This window comes from Acinonyx jubatus, chromosome B4 (genome assembly GCF_027475565.1).
Source record: "Acinonyx jubatus isolate Ajub_Pintada_27869175 chromosome B4, VMU_Ajub_asm_v1.0, whole genome shotgun sequence".
NCBI lineage: Eukaryota > Metazoa > Chordata > Mammalia > Carnivora > Felidae > Acinonyx > Acinonyx jubatus.
In genome coordinates this window covers 130,383,295-130,404,600 of record NC_069387.1, presented here as the reverse complement: position 1 = coordinate 130,404,600, position 21,306 = coordinate 130,383,295, and the positions used below count along the sequence as shown (strand labels likewise).

General features: G+C 58.1%; 1 protein-coding gene across 6 annotated transcripts in view; it reads right to left on the bottom strand.

Moving 5' to 3' along the window:
- Positions 1 to 1,345: 1,345 nt before the first annotated feature.
- Positions 1,346 to 21,306, bottom strand: part of MGAT3 (beta-1,4-mannosyl-glycoprotein 4-beta-N-acetylglucosaminyltransferase) — a 56,165-nt gene continuing 36,204 nt past the window's right edge. For 5 of the 6 annotated variants that reach the window (XM_027070685.2, XM_053226820.1, XM_053226819.1 and 2 more), the window contains one exon: positions 1,346 to 6,159. In XM_027070685.2, coding sequence (XP_026926486.1) covers positions 4,557 to 6,158 — 1,602 coding nt within the window. In that variant the 5' untranslated portion in view covers position 6,159 and the 3' untranslated portion in view covers positions 1,346 to 4,556. Of the gene's footprint in view, positions 6,160 to 9,064; positions 12,584 to 21,306 lie in introns of those variants that run through there. The other variant, XM_027070682.2, reaches the window with a different exon arrangement.

Genomic DNA, 21,306 nt, shown 5'->3' with positions numbered 1-21,306 from the left:
CACTTGATCTCAAGTGGAGAGGGGTTACCGTCACCCCCTTTTGGCTAGGTGGGATGTCTGTATCTCCTCCACTCTCCCCCAAGCCTGTGGAATTACACTCCCCACCCCCCACCCCCAACCCCCCAAGCACCTGCAGCAGGTGCCTTCCTGGGCATTGGCAGCACGGCCGGAGGCCACGTATCTGAGTTATGCATGTGACACCCTGCGCACCTTGTGGCTGCTCAGGGGACATTAGCCCCTGCCGTGGCCACCAACACTTCTGTCTCTCCTCCCTGTCTCCAGCCTCCGTCTCCCCATCTAACAGGGAGGCCGCACAGCCACCCCACGGGGGACTGAGGCAGAGTTCAAAGTGTGCCTGCTATCACCATCTGAGACCCTCCTTGGAAAATACCCAGAGGGTTCCTTCCCGAGGACGATACCATCGTCCATGGGCTTGATGGAAGCCTCCAGGAAGGCCCCCGCATTCCCTGGCTCCAGGCACCATCTGAGCACAAGTCCATGGGAGAGACAGTGCCGTCTTCACGTGCTCCAAAGGGCTGGCGACAGGACCAGTGCCGGGAATCCAGGTGCGGTCCCTCTTCTGCCACCAAGTGGCTGTGTGACCTTAGAACCTGTGACAGGGAAGCACCTGGATGGCTTAGTGGGTGGAACTTGCGAACCTTGATCTTGGGGTGGTAGGTTTGAGCCCCACATTGGGTGTAGATTACTTTTTTAAAAATCCTGAAAGAAAAAGAAGAAAGAAAGAAAGAAAGAGAAAGAAAGGGAAAGAAGGGAAGGAAAGGAAGGAAGGAAGAAAAGAAAGAGAAAAAGAAAAAGGAAGGAAGGAAGAAAAATGAAAGAAAGAAAGAAAGAAAGAAAGAAAGAAAGAGAAAGAAACAACCTGTAACAGGCAAAGAGGGGAAGAACACTGAAGCGGGAGGGTTTGTCCGGACGCCCTGAGGTCAGGACTGAGAACCGCTCTCCTTTGGGGGTAGACACCAGAACCTTCATCTGGCGCTCCGGTGAGGTACAGGTCCACCCTGGAGGGGTGGGGGTGGGGGTGGCGTGGCCAGTCCTGGACCTACCTCGTCTTTCTGCGCCCCTCCTTCCAGCTGGTTCCACCAGGTGGGGATGGGGAAGGGGAGGATGCGCCCCTGGTTGTGCGTGGGTGCGTGCACGTGTGTGTGCATTCCTCGGTGCGGGGCTCGGCACGCCCCCCTCCTGCCCAGCGTCCGTCCGTCTGTGGGGAGGCTCACACCCCGTGGGCCCGGCGCTGGCGGCAAGGAAGTTTTTAGGAAGACCTGAGCCACCCCCTCGCACCCCTCCCTGACCCAGAGCACCCCCAAACTGGCCCCGCACGCGCACCTTTCAGACTTTGTAGCTGTTTTTATTATTAATATTATCTTTTCCTTTAAGCATCCCTTTAAGGGTGAAATGAAATCCAACCATTTACAGAGAAAATGATTTCAGAATGTACATATTGATTTTCCCTTACAAAAAAAATAATACTATTATCATTGGCGTCCTTAAATTATACATTTCCCAGGGCCTTGCCTTCTGCTTGGGGAAGTCCTGTATCCCCTCCCCAACCGTCACCTTTGCCCCCAAAGCTCTCCCACACCTGCCCCTGGGAATGGACATGACCTGTGGGCCGGCTGAGCCTCCTGAGTCTAGAGGTCATAGGGCCAGTGGTTCCCAGGGAAAGACACCTGGTTATGGCGACAGGGCCAGCAGTGCGCCCGCCCTCACACATTCACAGTTTGGTTTCCTTTCATACTGGGGGAGTGGCCCCGGGCTCCCCTGCCCGCCCCCCACCCCCCACCCCCCAGAATTCCCAGTGTATGAATGTGAGTATATGTGAAACTCTTCAACCCCACGCCTTGCCCCCCCCCCCCCCTCCACTGATGGCTGCTGTCTCCACCCAATGGCCAGGTCTCCACTCGGCAGTGACCGCGAACAGAGTTCTGGGTCTGAGAGGGAAGGTGGGTCCTGGCAGATCTGAGCTCCTCCCCTCTTCCTTCCCCTGCCCTGGAGCTGGTGAACTGGAGGCCAGGGACCCCTGCCAGCCTGGGGAGGGGGCATGCCCATAGCAGCAGGAGGGTGCCAGGGGCGCGAGGTGAGGAAGCCCTCAGGAGGGAGGCCCTGGGCTGGGACTCAGGCACGATTCAGGAGCCCCCAGAGACTGCCTGTCCAGGGGGTAAGCAGAGGTGGCTGGGAAGGCAGGCCCTGGTCTGGGTTGGCCCAGAGCCACAGGGACATCCTGATTTCTTTTGCCACTTCTCAGATCCAAGAGGGACTAGGGGGACTGCTGTAACTCCAAGGGAGGGCTTCCCTCAGGGCACCCTAAAGACTTGCTTGGGGTGGGAGACTGGAGGCCATAGGGCCCTGCCACCTGATTCATGCCTGCCGGCCGGACGCTGCTCTGCGGCCAGCTCCCCAGACCACGCCCACGCCAGACAGTTCTCTGGACAGAGCTGAGGCAGAGGAGACCCCCTCCCCTCCTGGCCCGTCAGGAAACCCCAACAAGACCCCCAGAGACAGTCCTGGCTGGAGGCTGGGTGGGATGGGATGGAAGGATATGGTGGGGACCAAAACAGGCCGGGGAGGTAGTGAGCTCTCAGCTGTTCAGCCCTCGGGCCCGGAGGATTCTCATTCCTTGGACTGAAAGACAGACAGACAGACCCCACATCCCCCTTTAGCCTTGCTTGCTAGGCTCCCCGAGGGCTTTGTGCCTCAGTCACTTTGGGGGAGCTGTGAGGGGCTGTGGCCACAGGCTCCAGGTCCCGGGGAAGGGGAGGCCTGGGCCCTGCCCCCACATCCATACAGAAGCATCTATTTACAGGGACACCCCAATACAGACACACACAAGTACACACCAAACATGCACACATGCCCATAAATACACACACGCACACACAAACATGTCCCGCTCCACAGGCAGGCTCTGCATCCTGGCATGGCTGGGTGAACATCTGTGGGGGCCTCAGGAGGGCGGTGTCTCACCCCTCCTTCAACTGCAGGCTCTCACTGCCCCCCCCCCCCCCCAGCTCTGGACTGGCAGTGAATGGGGGCAGGAGCAGGTGCGTCTAAGAGCTCTGAACTTGAGAGGAGGATCCTAGGACTGTGTTAGTCATTCTGACGCTCTCTCCCCATGCCCCTCCCTCTGTGCCAAAGACGCTCCTGGTCTCCGTGCTCTCCTCCTTCCTTTACTAAGAGGACTCTCAAGCTGAGGCTGGGCATGTGGCTGAAGACTCCCTTTCCCAGCTTCCCTTGCAGCTGCTTGTGACCACGTGACTAAGACCCGGCCAGTGAGATGCGATCGGAAGTGACCATGCCATGCTGGCTCATGCCCTTAACGGGAAAGGACATGTGCTTCTCTTGCCCTTCTCTGCTTCTCCCAGGCTGGGATGCACATGTGATGGTGGGAGCTGAAGCCACCGCTCTGTCCAGAACTGGAAGGTGTGTATGTGGGAAAAAGCAGAGCTGCCCTACTGGATCTGGACCATCTCCCTCTGGACAGTTAAGCTAGAAACAAGCTTGTCTTGCTTAAACCATTGTGTTTGGGGGCCTCTTAATGGCAGCAGCTTAGAATCTAACCAATACGTCCCCTGCCCCCATGAGATAAACTGAGGGGAATGAGATGACATAACTGACCTCAAAGTCCTTCCTGGTCCCAGGCAGCCTGTGGGCCCTTCCTGGGTCTAGCCAGCCCCGAGCAGGGGCACAAGGGTGACTCTATCAGAGACGGTGGAGGGCTGGGGCTGTGGGTCCCAGTGGGAAGGGGTGATGGGGAACCTCTGCCTCCCCTAGGCCCCCTCCCAGGCCGGCTTGACGGTCCAGCCTCCGGCTCCCATCCCACCCCGAGAACTGGAGTCTTGGCCTTGCGAGGGCTGAGCGGGCAGCCCACAAGACGACAGTATAAAAAGAAAGACGGAATGTCAAGGCCAGGTTTGGAACCAAAAGCAAGACTCCCCGGGCTTCGGCAGACCCCAGGCCCTACCCCACGGGTGCTATCCAGCGCAGGGGCGTCCTGCGGGCAGAGCTCCCTGCTCCCTCCGGCTCAGCCCTTCCGAGGACACCGCGCTTCCTCCCAGCTGGATGCTCCTTTACATCCCTCCCACCTTGCTGTCCCCTCGTCCTCCTGCACCCGAATGCACCCATTTACAGAGCCCCAGGACCTCCCGGCCTGCCCACCTTCCCGCTGCAGGTCCAAAGCCCCAGGAGGCCCAACGGCAGGTTTCTCCCCGGCCGGGCCGCAGCTCCCACGTGGCTGGCCTGGGGCGCTTCTCCTGCGGGTCCCCTTCCCCGACCCTGCCCGCCCTCCCTGGCTACCCAGTAACCGTCATGCACTCTCCGTTGGCACCTCCTGGCCACAGCACTCTGGGTGGACGGAAGGGCTAGACTCCCCTCTCCCGACAAGGAAGGATGCTTTGTGAGCTCACAGGCCTGGCCCTGGGTTCCCAAGGGCTCGGTCCTCTCGGGAACCAGGCAGCCGGCAGAGGGAGGCAGGGAAACAGCGGGAGGGGCTGCCGCCACCCCCCCACCCCGCCCGCCGGCTCTTTGAAGATCTCGCAGCCTTAGCCTTCGACCACATCCGATCCGCCCCTGGCGGGCGGCCTTCCCTCGGGCCCCCTGTTCCGCCGCCCACCTTCCGCTGTGCCCTTGGGCTCCCGGTAGGGGTTGTCCAGCAGGTAGCGGAACTGGGCGTAGTTGCTGAGCAGGTACTTAGGGGCGTACATGTGTTCGCTGGGGTCGGCCGGCGGGTACTCCTGCCGTGTGCCGTCGAACCAGCCGCCCGTGCGGATCAGGCTCCGGATGTAATTGAGGTCCCGCTTGTCCTCGTAGTCGCCCCAGCGGGGGAAGTCGCCGTTCTGGGCGGACACGAGCTTGAAGTAGATGCCCTCGGGCGTGAAGCACCAGGAGCAGTGCCAGCCGGCGAAGTGCAGGGGGCTGCCCAGCGACCACTGCACCAGGATGTGGCCGGTGCGGTTCTCGTACTGGCGGAAGTTGGGCATGGTGTAGTACTGGCGGCGGCGCAGGCGGATGCCGTCCAGCCCGTACACCGTCTGCAGCATGTCCACGGTGCAGCCCGACACCACCTCCAGGGTGCCCGGCTGCTTCCAGAAGAAGCCGTAGAGCGACTTGCGCATGTGGAAGGCGAAGGGCTCCGTCCAGCCGTCGTACAGCTTGAGGAAGAGCACGCCGTCGCGCGCGGGGATCTCGTCGGCGTCGTCGATGATGAAGACGTCGTCGGGCCGCAGGTTGCGCAGCCGCGACACGCCGTCCTGCGTCAGGAAGGTGCGCAGGTAGTCGTCGGCGATCCAGCCGTCCTGCCGCCCGCCAGGCGGGAAGTGGTCCAGGAAGACGTAGAGCACCTTGTGCCGGATGTACTCGAAGGTGCCGTTGGTCAGCATCTCGCGGAACTTGAGCGGCCGCGGCTCCCCGTACGCCGTGAAGTTGGACTCGCACACCACGAACGCGTCCACCACGTCGCCCAGCTCGTGGAAGCGCACGTCCAGCAGGTCGAACTCGTGGTTGACGTTGATGGCGTTGATGACCCGCCGCGGCACCTCCCGGGGCACCAGGCGCTCCTTGGTGGGCAGGTTGGAGTACTGCACCACGGTGGGCACGCCGCAGCTGGGCCCGTGCCAACCCGGGAGGCACACGCACTCCACCCACTTGCGCCGCGCGCCGCGGGGCCCCGGGCGCTCGCGGGTGCTCAGCAGGTGCCGCGCGGGGCCCCGGGCCGAGGAGCCGTCGGCGCCCTCGGCCTTCTCGTCGGGCCGCCCCGAGGGGGGCTTCTCCAGCATCTTGGTGCCCGGTTTGAAGCAGACGCCGCCGGCCTTGGTGCGGACGAAATACTCAGTGGTGTCCTCGGGCAGCACGAAGTCCACCCGGTGGAGCTCCTCGGCGGCCTTGCTCGGCGACAGGGGCTGGAGCAGGGGCGAGTGGGAATAGAGCGGCGTTCGCAGCAGGTCGGGGCTACCCGGCTCCGGGCTGGCCTGGGGCGTGACGGGGGCATTGTTCCAGAAGAAGCTGGACACGAGGTTCGGGCTGAGGGAGGCCAGTTCCCGGGGGAAGGTGACATAGGACAGGGTCTTAAAGAAGTGCAGGAAGGAGATGAGGCACAGGCCGGCCATACAGAACATGAGAAAGAGCTTGTAGCGTCTCATCTTCATTCTGCAGTAAAGGGGGAGACAGCAGACGGGTCAGGGGGTCTGCAGACCCGGGTGACCAGAGCCCGAGGCCCCTCTCCTAAGGAAGGGAGCCTGAGGAAGCCTTTGCCGCCACCGTGTCTGTGAACGTCCTGGCCAGTGCCTGGCGCCCTTGCATGAGGTCACTTCCTGTTCCCCAGAAGTCTAGCCTGGGAATCCCACTTGCCGTACCAAGTACCCCTGGAAGCCCCCCAGCCCCACCCCGTCAAGGAAATTCCCCTCCTGGCTCAGGACCTCCTCCCTGTTGGCTCAGCCCTGCCCCTCCAGAGACTGCCAGGTCAAACACCCCCCTCCTCCCCTGCAGTCTGATCTTCTACGCCGCCTGCCCACCCTGACCCGACCAGCTGCACCGCTAGGCTTTGCTCCAGCAGCAACAACACCCGGCAGGGCTGAACTTGCCCCGGGGGGCTCCCAGGCCCCAAGGGAGGGAGTGCGGCCTCCGACTTGCCCCCCACCCCGCCCTGCCCCGGAACCGCCCAGGGTGCTGTTCTTTTTTCCGTTGGTGTGGATATGTTGACACATCTAGTTCCTTTTCACTGAAAAATATTCACAGGCCTCAAGGAAACACATTGAACTCTAACACACTTAAAAGTACAGGTGCCCGTTTCACTCCCCCCTCTCCAGACCGGTCTCCCCACACAGCTTGACCTGTCTGACGTGTGTTGCTGGGTTTTATAGGCAACACTTCTGTTCTTGGTTTCCTATTGTTCGTAAATAGTATCATACTGGACACTAAGCGCACTCGAGTTGTTTTCCCCAATCAATGACAGGTGAAACAGACTTTCGTATCAGTAGTAATAAATCTGCCATTTCCTTTTAAATCCCACATAATATTCCACGGTTATTCTGAATGAATCACTGTCTATTCATGAGTGAGTCATGACTACAACCATTCTCTATTCATTTATGCAGTGTGATTTATCGATTCGTTTGCTTTTATTTATTTATTTATTTATTTAGGAGAAAGAGAGAGAGAGAGAGAGCACCAGCAGGGAAGAGGGGCAGAGGGGCAGGGGGGGGAGAAAGAAAGAAAGAGAATCTTAAGCAGGCTCCTCCTTCAGTCGGGGCTCGATCCCATGACCCTGGGATCGTGACCTGGGCCTAAATCAAGAGTGGGACGGTCAACGGACTGGGCCACCCGGGTGCCCCGATTTTATCAATTAGTTGATGGCTGTGGAATGGACAGCCTTGTATACTGTCTTTTACAGTTTAAGTAAATGTTCCAGACACTCCTCACTCGGTGTCCCCTAGGGCTAATGTCTTATATATCACCATGGTACATTTGTCATAACTAAAAAGTGGAAATGGCCACATTACTATTAACTAAAGTCCACACTTTATTCAGATGTGCTACTTATCTCGTGAATGAGCCTGTGTAGCGAGACGGCACTTCTGACTGTAAGCGTCCAGCTCACTTTGTCCCGGGGCCCAGGGAGGCGGGCAGGCAGGCTGGAGGCTACACCCATTTGGCCGAGTAGGACCAGCGACTTGGTTGGATGACCTACAGGGTCGCTGGAGGGGCTAGGACAGAAACCGGGCTTTGGCATCTGGTGTTTTCATTTCCCCTTCCGTAGATCCCTATGAGTGAGACACTGCCCTTCCACCTAGAACATTCTTTCCCTGAAAATGTTCCTTTCTGTGGCTTCTCTTCCCTTCTCCGGGTCATTTGGGCGCCTTCCTGCCGTACTCTGCCCTCCACTTCCTAACTCTGAAGACAGCAGGGTAGAAAGAGGCACACTTGTCTTCAAACTTCTGTGACCTCAAGAACAGCTCACCATCCTAAACGTCAGTTTCTACACCTGTGAAATGGGTACAGTGTTCCTGGTGGGCAGCAGGTGCTCAATAAACTTCCATACTTTCAATGCTGGAAGATTCCAACGTTAATTTTCTCTAAGCTGCGTGGTCATAACGCACAGAATCATGACACGTTTGACCTAGAAAACATTTTAAGAGTCACCTCCTTCAATCCTTTAATTCTATAGAGGAGGAAATCAGGACCTAGGGGGCTTCAGGGACCTGCCTGAGGTTACAAAGCAGGGGCAGGAACCCGGGTGGCTTGACTCCCGTGCTACACCCCCTTCCCGGCCTCACCTTGGCGAGGAGTCCTGAGCAAGCTAGTGAGAACGGTGGGGTCGCCAATCCCACTGGCCAGGGTACTTGTGCTGTCGGGTCCAAGGGGACCCACCTCCTCTAGTTTGAATGCCTGGGAGCTCCTGGAGCCTGCCCAAGGGTGGCCTGCACAGCTGACTGCAGACAGGCAGGACAATCGGGGGAGGGGATCTGACCTCTGCTAAGTGTCAGCTTGCCCTAGGGCCAGGGTGGGAGGGGCCGGTCTCCACTGGCTTTTGGGAAGAGAGGAGGGAGGGGCTGCCCCTTGGCAACCTTCTGAAGCAGGTCGTCTTGGCTCCTCTCTCTATCCAGCCCTACTCTGGCAAAGTGAGACCAGGTAGACCAGGCCAGCAGGGTGGGTGCAGGGGCAGGGGGTGAGGCCCGATACAGGCGGGTAGATAGGAGTTCTTGCTGTGGCGGACACCGGGCAGAAGGCAACACTGAAGACTGATGTCAGCACAGCGGAAGCCTCCACAGTGACCCGCCAGAGGGCTTTGAGGACCTACTCAGGCAGCCCTGATCCTTCCGGCAGGCTATTTTCACCCCCGCCTTGGAACCTGCCTCCGTGGAGCACACCCCGATCCTGGCCCCCGCTGGGCTGAGCTGGCCCATGAGCCGTGGAGGGCAGGGTCAGGCTGCCACTCAGACTAATTCCTGTAGCGAGGTCACACTGACCCAGCTGCCCCTCGGTTCCCGGGCCAGGCTGGCTTTCAGGATCTCGTTACGCCTGGCCAGATGTGCCCTGCGGAAGACAGACTCACCTGTGCCTGGGATCCCCCTTTCACGGGGGCTTTCAGCGAGTGGCCCCCTGATGAGGCCCGGGCCTGGCTTGCTGCTGGGCATGAACGAGCCGAGTGGGGCTCCCGTGTTGCTCCGGCGGCTGGGGAGACTCAGGTGGTCGGCCTGGAGCAAGTCAGTGCCTCACAGACCAGACTTCCTGCGGGCGCCTTCGCTTCTGGCTTCACTCTTACTCTTCTTGTCCTGATCCCTTCTTATCTTATCTTCATGCATTTTGATAAGTGCTCCAAATACATTTTTTTTTTTTGACTGAGTGGCATATAAATAGGAAACTGAATAAATAAAGCATCGGCACCTGTGGTCTCCTGTCTCATCCACCCTGGGAGGCTACTGTAACCACCCATTTCACAGATGGGGAAACAGACTCGGAAAGGTGACGAGACTTTTCCCAAAGGACATTAAGCAGGTGGCGACGTCAGGACCCGCACCCACTTCCGCTCTCATGCCAGCACCTCTCTCCCTCCTTACAGCTAAGGCTAGATCCCTCCAGGTGGCCCAGCTGTGAGCGAAATCCATGGAACCAAACTAGGCCCCAGCTGACAGCATTTCTACCTCTGTCCGAACGCCTCCTCGAGAAACACCCAGCGGTAACAAGCCGACGGTCACTGACGCTTACAAGCCAGCGATTGTCCCGAGCACATTACACACTTGACCTCACTGGATCCTCTCAACAGGAAGCAGGTGCTATGCTATTGCCGTCCTCATTTTACAGATGAAGAGACTGGGGAGAGAGAGATGATATAATTTGCCCACCGTCACACAATTAGGGAGGGTCAGGCTCTGTGGGATCAGCTATGGTAAACCTGTCCTGAGCCCCCTCCATCTGCCACACTCAACCCAAGTAGGGTGACACTCATGAAGAGTCTACTGGTGACCAGGGAGGACAACCCAGTGGATGGAACAGGCACCGTCACAACTGACCCACACGCTACCCCACGGGCTGCTCACCCAACCCATATCTTCCATTCATTCAGCAACTGCTTATCAAGAGCCCGCTATGTCCCAGGCACTGTGCAAGGCCCTGGGAACACAGGGGACAAGGCAGACGAGGACCCCCACCTCCATGCAGCACACATGGGGGTGAGTTAGGCAAGGGACTGCAATAAACTAGAAATCAACGAGTCAGGTAATAACTTTAGCAAGAGTAGTGCTCCGGAGAAAAAGCAGGGTAAAGGATTAGGAGGTCACATGGCTTCACTGACAAACGGGGGCCAGGGCAGTCTTCACTGAGAAGAGGAGACTTAAGAGAAAGACTTGAAGATGACAAGAGAGCAGGGGATGAAGGTTCTGGGCAGAAGGAACAGCCGGCCCTCAGGAGGGAGGGATGCGCCCAGATCACACACAGCCTGGGGCCACAGCAGGAAATGTCGCTTTCACGAAAGGATTCTGATCAGAGGAGGAACATGACCCGACTTGGGTCTGAGGAGGCTCACTCGGGCTGCTCTTTTGAGAACACACTGTTGCCTGAAGAATGGAGCGGGGAGAACAATGAAGAGGCCCCAGCACTGTCCAGGCAAGACAAGAGTGGCTTTCACCAGGGTGGGGGAGAGGGCTGCAGAAAGTGCTCAGATTCTGCTGGATTTGCCAAAGACCTGGATGTGAAGTGTGAGCAAGGGGTCAGGACCTAGAAGGATGGGGTAGTCTTTGACTGGGGTGGGGGCCACCCCTCAACAGCCTTCATGGAGATGGTAAACGGCAGAGCTGGGCTTTGAGACGGGCTGTCTCTGCAGGGTCCTCGCTCTAACCCTCACCACGGCATCCTGCCCAGCAGATGCAAACATGGAGGCTGAGTGAGGGGCGTGGCCAGTCACACAGCTGGCTAATGGCAGAGTCTGGCTGTTGACCTTGGTCTCTGGACCCAAATCTCATGTCCTTTCCATAGTATGCTTGGTCTAGAAGCTTCACAGTTTGGATGGGAGTGGAGGTGAGCAATACTTTGGATCTGGGAGTAGGAGCTGGGCTGGGGGGCACTGTCCAGCTCACCGCTCTCCAACCTCTACTGCCTCCTGGCATGTTTGAGTGCCTCTAAGAACTCAGGACTCCAAGAGGGGTGTGGTGGTCAGGACCTGTCTGGAGAAACAAGTTTAACTGAGGAAGGACTTGGGGTCTCTAATGGGCTCGCCCATGGCCCTCCAAGGCCCTGGGCACGCAGCTCCCTGAGGACAAAACCCCTGTCTGAGTCCCTCCTCCTACAGAGAATGATCTTAGGCAACTCAGAGGCCACAACTTAGGCCCTTACTCATCTCAGTGAAATTCACCCAATACTTCTCAGGTGCTTGCTGTGTGTCAGGGCTGGCCTCCCTTGAAACCAAGTGCCTCCTGTCCCAGGTCACAACCTGGAGGAAGCATCCCGAGCTCTCCCAACCCTCTTCCCGACTCCCTGCATCAGCCTCTGGGCTCATAAAGCCACTGTGAACCCGAGCCTCAACTCCCTGATCTACGAAATGGATATAAGCATTCCTGTCCTGCCCACTTTTCTGTGTGTTTGCGGCTTAAGCAACAGAAATTTATTTTCAGTTCTTGAGGCCAGAAGTCTGAGACCAAAGTGTCCTCAGACTTGATTCCTTCTGAAGAGGGAGAATCTGCTTCATGCCTCTCCTCTAGCGTCTGGTGGTTTTGCTGGTCACCTCTGGCATCCTTAGCTTGTAGAAGCAGCACCCCATCTCTGCCTTCACCGTCCCATGGTATCCTCCCTGTGTGCACGTCTATGTGCACAAATTTCTCCTATCAGGACACTAGTCATATTGGATTAGGGGCCCACTCCGCTCTAATATGACCTCATCTTAATTTGACTAATTACAGCTGTACTGAACCCATTTCTGTCCCGCCCACTTCAAATGAGACACCAAATCGGGGAGACCAATCCATAGCCCTGTCCTGTTCGCAACGCTCACCACGCTGGGCTCACCTCCCCTGACATCTGTCTCCCCAGCGGGACTACCAGCTCCCTGGGGCAGGGAGCTGTACAAAAAGCTCAAACAAAAAGCACCCTGCATTGAGGTCTCCTCAGTGTGTTCACCATCACTTCCGTGCACACAGACTCTGGAACCAGACTGCCTGGTCCAAATCCTGGCTCTGCCATCTCCTATCTGTGCAGCCTTGGGCAAGTTCACAACTTTCCTCCTTTTTCATCTGTAAAGTGAGGGTTCAGTAATACTCCATGTAAAGCACTTGGCACATAGTGAGTGTTAAATAAACTTTAACTCTTCTTACTCTCATTGCTATGCCCCAGCCTGGCAGAGAGCAGAGAGAACCTTCGGGTAAGGGCATGGCTGGAGCAAAGGCTTGGAGGTGAGCCTCTGGCAAAGCCTGGGCCCTGGTGGGTGCTGTCTTGTCCCAGAGGGGAACAGAGCAGAGCAGGGGCTCAGTAAGTGAAGCCTAGGCTGAACCTGAGCCTGACAGTGGAGGGGCTGAGAAGCAGCTCCCCACTTCCCGGGATGCTGGGGAAAGGAGGAAGAAAGAACTTCTGTCAGGCTCTCTAGGAGCTTCCCCAGGCCGCCCCCCACCCCCAACCCCATACACACATACTCCATGAGTTGTACCCAGCCCCAGGAGCCTGGGTCTCCTGCATGAAGTTGGTAGGGGATGGGCTGGATGCTTCCTGGTAGCCAGATAATCAGGGACAGGGGAGGCTAAGGCTGATCTTGACCCAGGACGGTGACAGGATCAGCCCAACCTGGGCCTCCTCTTCTTGTGCTGACTTGTGGCTGTAGCCATGCCCCAGAAGGTACCCCTGGGCAGGTTTTCTTCTTTCCCTCCCTCTTCCCACGTCTTCCTTCTCCTCCTTGTGCCCTCTTTCTTTGGGCTCTGCTTAGAAGGTTGATTGGGTGAGGGAGGGAATCAGATGAACTCAAACCCCACAACCCAGCAATGACTTCAGGGTCAGGGCTCAAGCTGAGTCCAGTGGGGGCTCTTGGCCAGAGAGAAGACAGGTGCTCCCTGGAGACCACAAGCTACATCTGTGGGCCTTACCAGGCTGGCAGCAGCCTCCTGGGTGCAGACACACCCTGACAACTGTCATCGGGTGATGAGAGGTTCCCATGGAGCTCTCCATGGTCCTGAGCTTGCCTGCGCTGACCAGGGTCCTAGCTCAGCCCTGGGAATGCCCTCTGCCAGCCTCTCACTGGCCCCTGCCAGCCTCCTCTGTGGTTCAGTGGCTCATGTCCTAATGGTCACTTGCCTTGCCCACCATCCTCTGACCCCCTTCCCTGCCTGCCTCATGACACCTGATCCCTGGTGTCCTCAGTTCTGGAACAGCCATGGGGCACTCAACTCCTACAACTGGAAGAAGCAGAGAGATCTGACACCTAGTAGGTGTTCAGGACGCTCTGGGAAATGTCCACTGGGGAAACCTTGGAGGTTCCACAGCCCACCTTGTCTCCACTCTTGGGCAGGAACTGGCCCATCTAAAACCCCCGGCCTGGGAGCACCTTTGAATGCAACCTCATGGCCTCTCCAGGAATTGGTCCATCTGCTTGAAAGGGCATCTTGATTTTGCGCTGAAGTCTGCCTCCCTGTGCTCACCTCTACCCTACATTCTAGTCCTACCCCATGTGACCCAAGGGCTCCGCCCATCTCCATGGGGGAGGCAGGAGGTGTATCTTTGCATCAAACTGCCTAAGACACAGAGTAGGCATGGCGGTTGTGATGTCAGATCTGAACACTGCCTATGATTTTGACAAGTTATCTTACCTCTCCCTGCCTCAGTTCCCCTTCTCTGTAAAACGGAGGTGTAATACTCCCTACCTCATAAGGTTGTTTTGAGAATCAAATGAGTTAATCCATGCAAAGGACTAGTAACTGTGCTTAAGCATACAGTTAGTGCTCAGTGAGCAGTGGCCTCCATTGTTACTGGAAGTCAGAAAGATTTCATTTGAATCCCAAAGCTGTAATTTCCTGTGTGCTCTTAAGCAAGTTACTTAGCTTCTCTGAGCCTCAGTCTTAGATGAAGAAGGAAGCTATCCTCTCCCATGCAGTCCTGTGGGAGATCTGGATGAGCCATGGTGTCCAAGCATCCTGCAAGGAGCCTAGCAACTGGTAGATGCTCTAAAAATGCCTGTCTCTTTTCTTCAGTTTGGCTTTCCTGCCAGACAACCAAATGTAGATGATACAACTGAACATGCCAGGCCTTGCTCCTGGCCAGCTTTGTTAAAGGACTGGGCCAATTGGAAGGCTGCTTACTACTGACTGGCACCCAACACCCTACAAGGCATTCTCAGTGACTCATCTGGCTTTCAGAACCCAGGGAATGTGGAGCCCACAGAGGTCCAGACTCCTCTCCCAGGGTCGGAAGGGTCCCGGTGTAAGAATATTGGCCACACCCTCACCCGAGGCCCATGCCAAGTGCCCATCTGGCCTCTGCTTGTCCAATTCTTAGCACCACCCATTCCAAGCACGTTGGGCTGCTAGAAATCTTCCTTCTGTTGACCTAAATCAGCTTCCCTGGAGCTGCTGCTACTGCTTCCGGGTCCTTCCTTGGGGTTAAGCAGAGCAAGTCAGCGCCGCAGGGATCAGAAGACCCCGGGACTAAATAAGCGTCCTTCCGATATGAGGTTCCATGATGCTACATAGGGAGACGGGCAGAGGAGGCAGCTACGGAGTACGACAACTTCCGGAGTCCTGGCAAGATGTGAGAAACGGCTGACGCTGTATCTATTTCTTTACCCCTCATTTTATCCATTTCTTCGGCTCATGTCCATCAGGCAAAGCTCCATAAGGATCAAGCCACCACGCGAGGGTCACCCTACAGCCAGCACATCATCCAGGCCACTGGTGAGCATTTACCAAGAACTTGCAGTGTGCCGGGCACTGCCTCCGCAATGGCTGGAGAAATTGGGGCCCGATTCCTGGGGCCAACCCTGGAGGAAGGTACGTGAGTCTCCAATTTATAAATGAGGAAATGGATGCTTCAGGAGGTTAAGCTACTCGCTCCGGTACACAAGGCTGGTGGGAATGAAGCAGATGGAGACCAAGATTCCCCAAGCCTCCTGCACCTGCTGACAGGCAGACCTGGGACCCAGTGGGGCTGCAGATTTGGGGATTCTGCCCCAGGCTAAACACAAATGGCTTGGCTGAGGGAGGGTCTGGTGTATCATGACGCCCAGTCCCCAGGACTTCTACTCCCCGGTCTCTCCGGAGAGAAGTCAGCTTAAAGGGCCAGCCCTGGCCAAGGACCCCATCTGCCCAGCAACTAGAAAGTCCTGGCAACCCTTGTTCACCATGGGGCAGGTGGGAGAGCTGTTGCTCCTATCCACAGATAAGGAAACCAAGGCCCAAAGGAGATGCACAGCTACAATGGGAGCCAGTTCTTGACCAGCCAGATGGGGCACCCAGGCCACTCCCCTGGGCACAAAGATCCGGGCCCTACTCTTTCTGCTGGTACAGCTCCAGGGCAGGGGCCCGGCTGAAGGCTCAGCCAATGCCCATGCCCAGGAGCTCTTTCCGTGATGAACCCTCCCCCTCCCCATACTCCACAATGAGCCAGCGTGCCCTGGGCCTCTCTCCTTCCTCCAAACCCCTCCCCTCCAGAACTCCGCCTGGTCCCAGCCCCCTGCCAGCTGCTGGAGAACTTTCCCACGGTGTGGTTAGCATGTGCCTGAGAAAGTTAGTTCCCAAGGCGGGGACCTGCCCTCAGCGACCTGGGGCCTCCTCTTTCCCCACTGGTCATTGGCCCACCGAGGATATCAGTGCCTGCTCCCCAGGGGCCCATGGGTAGTGAAGATATAGAACATTTCCACCATCGCGGAATGTTCTATTGGATAGCACCAAGGCTAAACAGATCAGTCATCCTCAGTCATCAGCCAGTGGGGTGGCTTTGCTCAGAAGCCTGCAGTGGTTCCCAGTGCCCAGCACTGAGGCTCGTGGCTGTTGTGACCCCTGCCTCTTGAGATCTGCCCCTACCTTCCCTCATTCATGTTAACATGGTGGTCACCACTTATCACGTGCTTAAATAACGTGCCAGCTGTCAGCTGGGGGTTTTACACATACTTGACCCTCCCAGCCATCATGGGGGTAGGACTTATTATCCCCGCTTTACCCAGGAAGAAACTGGGGCTCAGAGGGCAAAGCCACCTGCAGAACATTCCTCTGCCCACCTGTACACATCCACTGCTCTGTAGGGCCTGAGAGCCACACAGCCTCCACTTACAGTGGGGGGGTGGGGGTGGAGATGTTGGCCTCATCCCCAGGCCACTGAAGGCTCTGAGTGGGGCAACTCCCTAAGCCTGTGCCTGAGGGTAGCCCATGTCAGCTTCCAGAGCCATCCAAGAGCACACTCTGCGCTGTCCAACACACCCGCCATTAGCCCCATGTGGCTGCCGAGCACTTGAAATTGACTGGGAGAGTGAGGAGCTAATATACAACGTAACTTAATTTGAATTTTAGGTTAATAGCCACGTATGCTAACAGCTACTGCATTGGAGCCCACAGGTTGGGACCAAACTGGGGAGAACAGGGCAGGGAGATGGGATGACAGCACCAGCCCTGTGGGAATGGGGGGGCTGGCCATGGGAGGGGGCAGCGTGATTGGAGGAGAGGATGCTCATCGGGACAGCTGCGGTGCAGGAGGCGAGGACGCAGCCTGTGGCCTCCGGCCTGGGACACAGGACCAGGGTGGGGAGGGGTAGCGAGCTGCCATGACAAAGTGACAGAGGGAGTGAGCAGCAGGAGGGTCACCGCCTCACGGGCAAGAGGTGGGCTGGAGGTAGGACCTGGGGAAAGTCTGGGAAGGAGGAAAGGGAGGAAGAGAGCCACAGTGCCTGGGGGTGGAGGGATGGGAGGGAGGGGGCTGGGCCTCATTCTGCCGAGGCGGCTGGAGGCACTGCGACGGAGCTGTGGTGTTCAGGTCACAAGGCTGTGGTGAAGATTTCACTTTATTTTTTTAAGCTTATTTATTTTGAGAGAGAGAGACAGAGACAGAGACAGAGAGAGCCTGCATATGTGAGTGGGGGAGGGGCAGAGAGCGAGAATCCCGAGCAAGCTCCATGCTGTCCGTGCAGAGCCTGACGTGGGGCTCGAACACACAAACTGATCATGACCTGGGCCAAAATCAAGAGTGGGACGCTTAAATGACTGCACCACCCAGGCGCCCCAGGATTTTAAATACAAGTGCCTGCAGCACTGCCTGTAAGAGAGACCACCAGGTAGGTGCTTGTGAAACAACATCTGGTGAGGGGCATGTGATGAATGTCACAGGAGGAAGACTGAGGCATCTGTCTCTGGGAAGCAGACTCTTGGTGGGTGGCTTTGGGGAGGAGAAGATGGGAATAGACACAGACATACACAAACATCGCACGTAAAGGGCTATGTGGGCACTGAGAACAGGTGTTCCTAAATCAGGTTCCATGGAACCTCACGGGGTCCTCCTGGGACCAGAGAATGAGGTGGGGGGGGGGGGAGAGGAGAGAGGTAACAAAGCCAGGGACAACCCCCCCCCAAAAAAAACCATCAAAAAGATGCTCTCTCAACTTCTCAATTTCATACATTGGCGTTCCTTGTAAGATTTTGTTTGCGGAAAACTTTTCTACACCAAAAACTGGTCTGAAAACCCCAGCCAGGCAGAGAAGGAACCGTGTGAACCTCAAAGGGCAGAGCACTGATGAGTGCCCACCCACGGTGGTGGTGGGCATGCATTTCAGAAGCCCCCTCCCCGCCCCTGCCCCGGGGGGCTCTGATGGCCTCACACACACAGCCTGGAAAGGAAAGTCACCAATTGGGCCTGGAGGAACAGCCATCCCAGGAGTGGGGAGTGGTTTTGCCCGAGTCCCCTTAGTGGTCCAGGGAGGGCAGGTGGACGGGTCCCAGCAGGAGTGCAGGCACTGTCGGGCCGGGGTAGGAGGAGCAGGTGGCGGCCACCCAAGTATGACCGCCAGCCACTGTGCCAGGGGCCATGTCTCCGCCAACCCCTGCTTCTGCCCCGTCACAGCAAACCTCAGCAGTGTTCGGTCTTGTCCCTTGCCCTGTTCATTCCATTCCCACACTGTGCGCGCTCCAAGTCAGGCTGACCCTGTGTTCCCGGCGCCCAGCACGGGGCCCAGCCCAGACATTCAGTGGATGTTTGGGACAAGCCAGAGGGGTGAGCACTAAGGTAGAACAGGGATCTGGCTGTGTCCCCGTCAGCAGGGCCACATCCAGTCACGGGCTTGCCCGGTGAAGAATCAAGGGGCACAGCTACCCTGGTGGGGGCTGGGCCGGGGTGGAGGGAAGGCGCCCAGGGGCTGGGAGGACCACAGTCAGTCACGGCGCTTCTGTCCTTCCCTAGGGTCGGTGGAGAGAGCAGATTGGTCCTGGCTTTTGGAGTTGGGGTTGCAGCAGGGCTTGGGATACACAGATGAAGTCCCGCCCCTAGAGCTCAGTCCGGTGGCGGGACAGAGGATGAATGACGAAAACGAACGACAGATGCCAGGTGTCAGGGGGGACCTCCTGAAGACAGGACGTTTCAGCAGAGACCCAAGAAGGAGCCACCTCACAGAATGGGAACAGAATGTCAGGCAGAAGGCTGACAAAGGCCTGTGGGTTGAAAACTCCCAGTGCAGTGACAGCAAAGGGGGGGGGGGGGTGTTTGAGTCCTTGAAGAGCATGTGGAGCCCAAGGGGGTGACAAGGACCCCCCGCACTTCGGGGACTGCTTGGACAGAAGCCTGGGCACCCCTTCTCACCCCTCTTGAGTCAGTAATCTGGATGCAGCTAAACCCTCTAACTGGGCAGGGCTGGACAGGTCTGGGGAGCAGTTGGCCCGGAACATTCCTTCCAGAAGATGGCGCCTCCATCATCATCACCTTCATGGCAGCTGGCACATTCTGAGTGGCCTAGGTGCCTTCCTCCATTGGTCCTCACAGCCACCGGGTGGTGAGGAGACAGGCACAGGGGTTGAGGGACCTTCCTGAGACTCACAACCGGGAGCAGCAGGACTCACGCCCACTCACCACCTCTGGGGGTCCTCACTCTGGAGGCAAGGTCTAGGCCGCTGCCTTCAGCCTTGCCCAGAGCAAGGAGCCCTCTCACCTCCACCTTAGCCCCCGGCAGGAACCCGCAGGCCTGCCATTTGTGAGTCCCCAGCCTCCCTGGTTCCAGCAGGTGACTGGATCTGTTACGAGAGCGCTGGGCCCAGGAGAGCCGCATCGCCAAAATCCTTTCTGTCTGAGGCTCCCCTCCACCTGGGGCCCCCCCAGGGCAGCGCTCTGGCTGCAGAACAGTGACGTAAAACCACAAAGCCCAGGGTTTCCTGAAAGCCCGCAGGAGCCCCAGGGCCCCTTCCCTCTCCCCACCTGGTGACAGCAGAAACAGATCACCCTGGACAGGGTCCGGTGTAGGGATCTCCAGTACCCTTCTGGTGCTCTAAACAGTCAGGAGACCTCCCTGGTGAGGCGTGGACTTCAGAAGGTTCTAGGGGGCCTGAAGTCCCTCAGGGAACCCGGCTCATGCCTGTACTGCAGACCCCCCGCCCATGAGTACTGTCCTCCTAAGACTCACTATGTTTTCCCTAGACCTGCTGGCCTGGAACTTCTGGAATTCTCAATCATCTTGGGAGGGTCCCATGCCAGCCGCACCCATACTCCAGGGGTTTCTGTCTACTTGCTGTTTGCCCGACCCCTCAGCGGCCTGTCACCACACAGGGGGAAAGAGAGGGCATGCCTGAGGCCCGTCCCCGCGCTGCCCTCTGGCAGAATGCTAACTGCTTCAGCTCCCTTCTCGAATTCCATCCCTATATCAGCCCCTTGGCTGTTACAGACAGGAAACAGGTTCAGAGGGTCTGAGTGACCAGCCTGGCTGGCCCTGTGAGTGGCAGCAGTGTGTCTGACCCAACCCTAGGGTCTCCCGCTCCCCACCACGCCACCCTGCCTCGGGACCCGCCTGGCCTCTCCCTGCCGGGGCCCATCTTGCCCTCCCCTGACCCGGTACCTGCCTCGGGTCCCCGAGGTGGCACACCACAGGTGGGGCACAGTGTCCCGTTCCAGCTGCCACAACCCGTGCCGGGCCGCTGTGGCTCGATGACAGCGGTTTCCTCGCTGGAGGCTGTCTCCTGCCCCCAGGCTGAGCACAAGCGGCAGTTAGGTGGCCATGTCCCGGGGACAGCCAAACTTGGCCCGGCCTCAGCTCTGGCCTTCACCTGGGCAGGTTTCCCGGCCCCACCTCTCCCCAGCTGGGTCACCTCGCTCAGGGCTCCAGTCCCCTCATCTGTACAAGGTAGAAACAGGTGGCCCGGGGGCAGTGAGGGCAGCCCCACCCCGCTGGAGCTGCTCTAAAGTGCCGGGTGCCGGGGCACATGGGCGCCGGGACGTGGGCGCGCTCTCAGTTTCCACCTTACTTACAGGGTGAGGGGTCTGGTAAACCACGTGCCTGTCTCCTCTTGGAGCCTCGCCTGCTCCCTCTGGGTGGCAGGTCACCCTGAACGGTTCCCATACTCCCAAGGCACTGCTGGGCATTTTTGGTAGGGCACTGATGGGCAGTGGAGGAGCGGGGTACAGGTGGAAAAGGTTGGACGTGCTCTCTACCAGGGGGAACGCGGTGTCCCAAACCCAGTGTGGGCATCGGGGGGCCAGAAGCGGAGCCTGAATCCTGACTGTGCCCCAGAAACCCTGCACCGTTCACCTGCGAGTGGGCTCAGTACTCAACAGCCCGTGGCCCGGATGAGACACTGGGGGCCCAGAGGAGACCAACTGTCCAGCCTGGCCCCGGGCCCAAGTCCAGCATTGCAAGGCGTTCATTCCGGGCGGTGGGGATGACCCTCTCCGGGCTCCTTCTGAAGAGGGTGAAGACAGACATCAGAGCCTGGCCGAGAAGAGCTCTGGGGGACTCCTCCTCCTTCACACCCAGCTTAGCCCTTGCCTCCCCTGGGGAGCTGCCCTCAAGCCCAGCAAACTCAGAAGCCCGCCATCAGCCTGCAGAGAAACGTCCCGTCGGCCGGCCGTGCGGGCTGAGAGGGCCTGAGTCCCGCTCTCGGTGCCTGACAGTGAACGTCAGCTGAGAGGATGCCAGTGTGGGAGGACCGCCCTGTCATCTCCGCGGTGCGGGCCGGCTGGGTGGGGCAGGGGTGGGTCCTGGGTGCCAGGAGGGGGAAGGAATGAGAAAAAGAGAAGCGCAGGGTCCAGCCAGGGTGAGGCCAAGGAAGCGGGGGGCAGGGGAGGGGGCACGAGCCTGTAACGACTCATTGGGCAGATCATTCACACGCACGGAGCAGCCAATTAGAGGAAAGTCAAAAACCCAGC